Source organism: Silurus meridionalis, chromosome 28 (assembly GCF_014805685.1).
Source record: "Silurus meridionalis isolate SWU-2019-XX chromosome 28, ASM1480568v1, whole genome shotgun sequence".
NCBI lineage: Eukaryota > Metazoa > Chordata > Actinopteri > Siluriformes > Siluridae > Silurus > Silurus meridionalis.
Genome location: NC_060911.1, coordinates 15,153,616 through 15,162,509, shown reverse-complemented (window position 1 = coordinate 15,162,509; position 8,894 = coordinate 15,153,616). Strand labels below are relative to the sequence as shown.

The window sequence follows — 8,894 nt, the reverse complement described above, 5'->3', positions numbered from 1 at the left end:
GTGTAACTAGTTACCATTTAGAAGCCTCATAATCAGATACTAGAATGACTACACGAGTACTGCATAAAAAGGAGTAATTCTACAAGCAATTTAATTGTCACATGATGTGATTCACTGATTTCCAATGCATAGCCTCCTTCCGAGAAGAGTTGTTCTCTATACAGTAATGAAACTTTGTCACGAACTTGTTTGAATAGTTTTTATAAAGTAATTTAGTTAAATCCGTGCTTCAGGTTTATCAGGACAGAGCAAGTGAAAGTCACAATTCACATGGGCACAGAAGTTGCACATTAATGTTCAAACTCTAATAATTTTCTATCTTTTGAAAGATGTATTCATCAGGCTGCACTCTCCAGCTCTAATCTCTCGCAAAAATGTTTAAAGATGCTTGAAGATCCTTTTAAAGATATCTCATGCAAAACACTTGTACTCGATGATCGTTCAACTCGCAGAGACTGATTTCCATCACAAATGTCACTGAAACAAACATCGTAAACAAACATCATGCCTGTAATGCCTTTTTGTTCATACGGATATTAAGGAACTGTTGAGTGGAATTGATCTAAACTTGTGTTTTGTAATTTAGGGTTAATTTTAAAATATAAAGTGTTATTGGAGTTATATTTTACAGTAAAGTTGTAAATTAGAATGAGCTTGACACATGCCAGTCTCTGTAATACAAATAATCTCATGAATTGAACAACATTTATATGAATCAACCTTCTTTATGTTGTAATGTTGCCTTCTGTTTGGGTTGTGTTTTTTGTTTGTGACCCAAAACACTGTTGTAATTTGACACTGCCACTAAAACAGGATTAGTGTTTGGATTTCAAAGCTTTTCTTACTTTGTAATCCTCCTCTCGAGCCGCCTTCCTTGTTTTTTAGAAAATCTATTTGAATAACTTAACCAAAATAGCAATGAAGATCTCATTCATGATTTTGTGGTAGTTTTACACGCTTTATACTGTATTTAAAAAGTAATATACAGTATTTGTTATTTTCATACAAAAGTACTGAAAGATGTTCTGTATAATGTCAATTCAGTGTCAAGAGTTTTACTGAAACATCTTAAGGATGTCTATAATGGAAATAATTAACATTTATAATTTGCATAAATGCTTAAAACTTATGTAACCTCTGAATAAACTTAATCAACTTGGTTATATCCCTTTTTTTATTACAGGAAGTCCTGTTGTGTTTTATTCCTTACTTTATTTTTATTTCCCACAGTAGATAGCACCTGTAATAATGATATGCATTCATATTCAAATTTCTCTGGCCATTCCACAAGTGCAGTGAAAATCATTTCTAAAGGTTTATGGCTTTGAAAAGACTATAAATGAGGATTATTTTATAGTCAATACAAATATTTGCTCATTACAAAATTATTATTCCAAATTATTCCATATTGTGGAAAAAATACAAATGGACCCCACCGAGATCCTGGCTGTGAAGAACTGGCTATGCCAAGAGACACAGAAAAAGCTCCAGAAATTTCTCAGCTTTGGCAATTTTAAATTGAGGTTGATCAGGAGCTTCAATTCTGTAGCCACCCCTCTACAGCTACTTACCTGCCGACTCTTCTCTTGAAAACTTGAGGCCGAGCAAGCCTTTCTGAAGCAAATTTTAACACTACCAGACCCATCATACCAATTCATTGTGGAGGTCGACGCCTCAGAAAAAGGGGGTGGGAGCTATTCTGGAGCCACCTGAATGGGTATCAGGTCACAGGTGTGGCGTGTCAAGAGATCATGTGTGAAGTTACTTGCCTTTTGAATGTGCTTTAGACCATCAGTAGTTTTGTGCAGAGAAAAGGGTGAGTACAGAGTCAATAACACTATTAGTGCTACTACATCTACTGTACAAATCCATATTGTGGTAAGAAACACTCAGTCAGTCAATACAAAATTTAAATGTTTTCCCAAGTGCAGTCTCCAAAACCATAAAACGTTATGATTACACAGGCTTTAATGAGGACCGTCCCAAAAAAAGACCAAGAGCTTCTTCTGCTGCAGAAGATAAGTGTATTAGAACTACCAGTCTCAGAAACCAACGATTTACATAACTGCTTTGCAGTATTCAAAAGGCAGACATATTTCAATGTTCACTGTTCAGAGGAGACTGTGTGAATCAGACGTTCGTGGACAAATTGCAGCAAATAAACTATTACTTTAAAAGAAAAACAACCAGAAGAGACTTGCTTGGGCCAAGAAACACAAGGAATGGACATTAGTTCAGTGGAAAAGATAAAGAGAATACAATGATAATAAAGTCATTTTAAAACAACAAAATTAGTTTGGTAGCTCTCAGAGACCAGCAGCAATGAAGAAATATTTAGAGAATATAAAAATTACACAAGAGAATAAACAAAAAATAAATCAAGATAAGTATAAATTTCAGATTTTGCCATGTCTAAGGTAGATGTACAGAGGGTAAATGGATGGGATTTTATTGTGATTATCTCAGTCTTTGAATTTAAACAAACTTTGGCACACTTCATTATTGCTTATTATGTTATAACATTAATATTTCATATGTAAATTGAAGTTTTTTTTTTACAGATGCTATTTAAAGGGTCATTTAAAAAGTTTATGCAACATGTTCATAGCTACAATATTATAAAAGGAGAAAAACAAGTTGTTGAATGAGAACAAGTTACACTGAAACCTAAATGAATTTCTTGAAAAGCTGTGTTCTAGATCTACTTGAACACTCCGTGACTTTCTAAAGGAACTTGACTAACCTTGTTTTGCCATCTTATGCAAAACACTAATACTTAGAGATCATTCAAATCATGGAGCCTGATTTCCCTCCCAAATTTCATTAGGTCAAGCAAAATAAAAATACAAACTGGTTCTCCTCAAACCTAAAACTAATCAATAAAACCAGAGAAAATGAGGTGATTAGCCAATCTTCATCACTTTAAGGGGTAAATAAACAATTACTGTCAAACTGCATTATAATACAAACTCTACTACTGCAGTGAAAAGTCTTTTGTTATTAATTAAAAAAACATTAATAATGGATGAGGAAGGAACAGTGGTGAACCGGCGACAGGGTTATGGGTGGCCAACAGACAAGCTCCTGTAGCCCAAATGGCTGATGAAGTTAATGCTGTTAATGCTTAATGGGTCCGAATTGTTTTGGTAGGAAAAGGGGGACCAACACTATACTAGTCAGGTGGTAATAATGTTGTGCCTGATCAGTGTACTTCAGGTGTATTTCAGGCGGTGTAACAAAATTTGTTGCAGCAACCTGTTCCATGAACTTCTCAGGTAGTTTGAGCTTATTTATTCTGGTCTACTGGGTAGCATCTCATGCTATTGTCATACTGTCTAGAGGAATAGTGTATGTTCCAAATCATTGATGTTGGTACTGCTGACATTTTGCTTTATGGTCACACTTTCTCGGGTCATTTAAGCAGTAATGATGTTTTAAGCCATAACAGTGTTTGGGTTATTATTTACTTTAAAGATAAACAGAAGTTTAGGGAACTTGACATTGGACATTGGACCTATTTGAGTGTGTAAAGGCTCTGGCATGGAGAAGCTGGTGTTGGATCTATGATGATCTCAAATGTTGAGCTATTTTATGAGTTGCTTAGTCGCTCCTGGTTCCATAAACTTAAATGACTGTAGAAAGAACATCACTCATAATCTTACACTGCAGTGCTCATGTTAGTTCTCACTCTCCAGTGTTCTGTAGTGTTTAAAGACTATAATCACACTCTTGATGTCACCAAATGAGGATGGGTTCCCCTTTTGATTCTGGTTTCTCTCAAGGTTTTTTTCCTGATAGCATCTAAGAGAGTTTTTCTTCACCACAATCACCCCAGTCTTCATCATCAGGGATAAACACACATCACTTACCTTCATTCCAAAGATTCTGTAAAGCTGCTTTGAGACAATGTCTGTTGTAAAAATCGCGATAGAAATAAACCTGACTTGACATGAACCACGCAAGAGTTTGCTTTTGACCTTGTGCCTGTAAATTGTTTTATTTTATTTTAGTTACCATTTTTGCTTTTGTACAGTAGTTACATACATACAGAACTGAAGTAGACTTAATTATTGTATAGAAAACAACACAAATAACCTATTATAATGTGTGGGAAAAAAAAAGAATAATAATTATAATATATATATATATATATATATATATATATATATATATATATATATATATATATATATATATATATATATATGTATATATGTGTATATTTGTACAAATGAAAAAGTGTAATAGAAGCACATAATTAGACAATAAAATGAATAAATGAGTAATAAAAATTGTGCCGCATTCTTCCATTTTTAAGATATAATATTGCTCAAAATTTGAGCTTGTTGATATTTAAACGTTGACAGATTTGTTCTGTACATTGGTTCTGTAAAGTTATTTAGTTAGTAAGTGAGTAGGAACTCACTGCTTGATTGTTGCTTTGTAGTTGGTCTGAGTTTGGACATGGAAACAGAAGTTATATACATGCATTATATCAGGTAACACTTCTAGGAAATTAAGAGTATTAAGAGTTTCTGTTTACGAAGTGGCAATAGAGATGTTTGTTCACACTATATTTTTTTTCTTTTGAAAGATGTTTCCATCTGGCTGCACTCTCCAGGTCACTTTAGTAGTGTTCCCCAGCATGCCATGTTGTTCCAGTTTCTGCTTAGTCTAATATTAGAAAGACAGACAGACAGACAGACAGACAGACAGACAGACAGACTTATTGATCAGTAGATTCAAATTTTCATTTTGGTTTATGTATGTGGGGAAGGAAGACATGCAGGTAGTTGGGTTGAAAGAGACAGATGTAGAGGACAGGGGATATGGAGATAGATGATCCGCTGTGGCGCCCCCTAATAGGAGCAGTCGAAAGAATAAGAAGAAGAATTTGCATGTAATGCATCTCATAGAGCAGTGTCTATATTCACTGATCTATCTTAAGGCTTTTTCCCCGTAATTGCAATTTATCTTTTCTTTGATGTAATTAAGTCTAGGTTTAAAACGAATTTGTTTAGTCAAGACTTTTGTGAATACGTTTTTTGTAATTAAAGAAGCAGATTGTAAATGATTACAGTTATAGAGTGTTTAAAAGTGGGATGTTTGCACTCTGCTTACAATTTACACATAGCTAATAATCTGTGTTTCTTTTTTCTTTCTGTAGAGCTACACATGATCCTGAAATACCGTGCTGCCCTACTAATATCCTGATGCCCTACATCTCGATAGAGTTCTGATCAATTGTACACCAGTCACTGTCGCTCACTATCGCTCCGAATGTACAGCTGAAAAAAACACGACTCCGAATGGTACCGAATACTGACCATGATTAGAACTTCAATTAAAACAAACAATTTTGTATCTTAGGACTACATTTGCTACAAACAGTTTTATTCAAGTCTTCATCAGTGACCAGTAACTTCAACAATAATCAACAATGATTATCTGTGGGTTCCCTTTCGAGACTGGTTCTTTCATGGTTTATTTCCTTATGCTATATAAGTTATATACAGTCAAAATATTGACTTAACATGAAAATCACTCACCAGTTCTAAAATAGAAGCTTGAACAACAGGATCAAACACATTCCCATCAGACTGCATGGAGATCTGCAGCTTCATTATCTGCCACCTCACTGGGGGAACTGGAACACAGTGTTTTTCAAACAGACAAAAGAAAATAAGAATGACCCAAAGAAGAAAGACACATGCGAATTAGCTCAACTATTAAACCCAGAATCAATACTGCAGACTGCAGATTGCTGTGACAATGAAGCGATCATTACAATCAGATGGAAATTAACTAAACTTAAAGTTTTCTATACATTTAAACTGAATGTTAAAATATTTAATACATTCTACCAAGTGGGCATCATTTCCATCCCCAGGACATATTCTGAAGGCCAGTGAAAGAGCTAAAGTATGGTATGTTAGATTATATTATGTTATTATTATATCTATCTAAGTATATCAGAGTTTTTTCCAGGTTGGTAAATTACTACAGTCAGTTTTTTTATTATTATTCCAATTAAAGTGATATACACACAACCAAATGAAATAAGATCTGTAGTTGAAGAAGGCAATATATGATGGTATGTCAGACTGAGAAGAGGTCACATCCTATGGAATATTCATATCACAGAATGATAAAAAAAATCTAAATATTTTTAGTTGCTCAGGAAAAGATCACTCACTGATTTCACAGAAGAAGTAGTGCACACTGGTGCACCTTTCATCACTAAACAGTCCGTTTATCAAAACCCCACAGTTCTCCTGAGGATTAGCGTTATTAGGCTTTCCAGGATTCCACTGGAGGTTTGATGCCACTGTTCCATTCAACCACTTCCATGTCTCCCGATACAGACCGAACCAGGAATAGCCCTGGACAGATACTATCTGTGCTAACAGGTCATTGTCTGCCTGGGTGAGTGCGCTGGCCAAATCAGTGTAATATGTTCGGCAGTAAGTCTGAGCTTGAGACCAGTTCACACGGGGATTAGTGACTCCAATGAATCTGGCAGCACCACTGTTACCAGCTGTAGAAATCCAAATAGAAAAAAAACAAATGTATAATACATTTCACAAGTGAAGATTTTTTTTTTGGTCAGTACTGATACAAGTTAATCAGTTCCTGCAGTGAAGTTAAATATTTTATATATATATATATATATATATATATATATATATATATATATATATATATATATATATATATATATATATTCAGTTTGTTAGTTAATCTGTACAGTTAGATAACTCATGGCTAACAATGACTAAAAACCACTGGTATTCGGATAATAGAACAAAATGAAACAAATTGCTCACCACTGTAGCATATAAAGGGTTTCTGCAGTGCACAGTCCCAGTCTGCCCAGTTCCCAGCCACATAGACTCCTCCACATGATTCATGCCCGACATAATTATCAGGTTCTCCAGGGTACCAAAGTGTTAGGTTTGTACTAGTCTGTGAGATGTTATTAAAAGACCAGCGCCAATTGTAAAAGTCGTTGTACAGTCCAATCCAGAGAGGCCATAATGTTAAACCTCTACTTGCTGCCATTTTATTTAGCTCTACCAGAACACTAGGGTCCTTTACCCTCGCCAGGTCAGTGTACTTCGTCCTGCAGTACTTCTGAGCATCAGGCCATGACACTGCCTGATTGATGAAAAACAGATGGGTAGTTTGCTGAACTGAGAAGGTGATTGGCACAACACCTGTTAACAAGAATTTATGTTACGGCACTGAGAAGATTTTTATCATTAAAACTCTTTAAATTGGCAGTGGTACTGGTTTAAACACTCACCACTCAGACATAGAAGAAGAACCACATTCAACTTCATTATGGCTGCACAGCTGGATAAAATAAAACATAAAAATGACATTGGTTTGGAGAGTTAATTAAAGATTTCAGGAAGACTTCTGCATACAGGTTTGGGTCAAGTTTCTTTGCTAGTGAGTGGAGAAGGATTCAGATGCATTTACAAAAACGCTAATTATTATTTTTAAACATAAATAAAACCCTGAGCACAAAAAAAAAGTATCATTGTATGTTGTGTTCATCCAATGATATTACTCCTGTTTGGAGTCGTTTATCTAACGTAAACGGATTTAACATTTCTAAATGTATCTATAAAGTACAAAACTGATAACTTACCTGAAAACTACAACACAAAGGGGAAGTATGGGTGGTGTTTCTCGAATAGCTCTGTTCCAGGTCTTTCAGCCTTTTTAAAGACGCTTCACAAAGCACTCGTATTTAAAAATCATTCAAATCACAGAGACCAATTTCCATCATGGACATCATAAGGACAAATATGGTGCAATGTTCAACTGCCCCTTCTAAAATCAGAGACAATGAGTTCAGATTGTGATGATAGATAGATAGATAGATAGATAGATAGATAGATAGATAGATAGATAGATAGATAGATAGATAGATAGATAGATAGATAGATAGATAGATAGATAGATAGATAAAAGAACTAAATGAAATGTTAAAAGTTTGAGAAAATCTTATGGAGTATAAAATGAAATTAGAATAGTAATGATAAATGTAGCTTATGTCTCAGGAACACTTCTGATTTGTGCTGTTTTATAATAAAAGTGGAAGTTTTCTGAGCATCTTGAAGAACCTGACACATTTTGTCTGGACACTTTGACACTCACTGCTACTTTGCTTTGACAGAAAAAACCTGACAGCCTTCATTAGATTTTGGTGTTGCCTTCTGTTCTCCATTTATGTTTATTTTTTTTGGCTGTTTGGTTATTTTTGATTTATTAATTGAAAACACTGCTGTAATTCGACACGGGCACTTTATCTTCTGTGTAAACCAGGATTAGTGTTTGTTTTTAAAAGCTCACTACGTTTTAAATCTCCACTGTAAAAGCTTTGCTATTTGCTAAGAAAATCTATTTAAACAGATTAAACAAAATAGTAATAAAGTGCCCCTTCATGATTTGTTGCAGTTTCACAGGAATTAGTCATTTTTTTTACAATTATACAGAGTTTTTTAATACTAAAATATTGAAAGATGTACAGTATCATGATTTCAATAACAAGAAATTAACATTTTATGATGTCTGTACTCATGTTGCTCAGTTCTACTAAAACCTACATCTTAAAGAAGGCTGATATGTAAATTAGTGCCTTTGATGTAAATTATTTTTAAGAATGCTTTGCATAAATGCTCAACTAACCCCTGAATAAACTGGGAGTGTAGCAAATGAAATCGTTTCTCTTTAGATCACTTTTATTTAGATTTTTTTTATATTAGAACAAGCAATATTATAAATATTATAATCTCTATAATAGTACTATATATACTTTTATCCATACTTATTTTTATCTTTGTGTCCTCCAGTCTAAAGGATCTGCTGTTGTCATGATGCAT

General features: G+C 34.2%; 1 protein-coding gene across 1 annotated transcript; it reads right to left on the bottom strand.

Moving 5' to 3' along the window:
- Positions 1 to 4,273: 4,273 nt before the first annotated feature.
- On the bottom strand, positions 4,274 to 7,353 carry LOC124381626 (C-type mannose receptor 2-like). Its single transcript, XM_046843430.1, has 5 exons — positions 7,307 to 7,353; positions 6,828 to 7,217; positions 6,197 to 6,538; positions 5,550 to 5,647; positions 4,274 to 4,674 (listed from the first exon to the last, which is right to left on the bottom strand). Exons 1-5 carry the CDS (start codon positions 7,341 to 7,343, stop codon positions 4,567 to 4,569), a joined length of 975 nt encoding a protein of 324 aa, XP_046699386.1. The 5' UTR covers positions 7,344 to 7,353; the 3' UTR covers positions 4,274 to 4,566.
- Between the last annotated feature and the right edge of the window lie 1,541 nt (positions 7,354 to 8,894).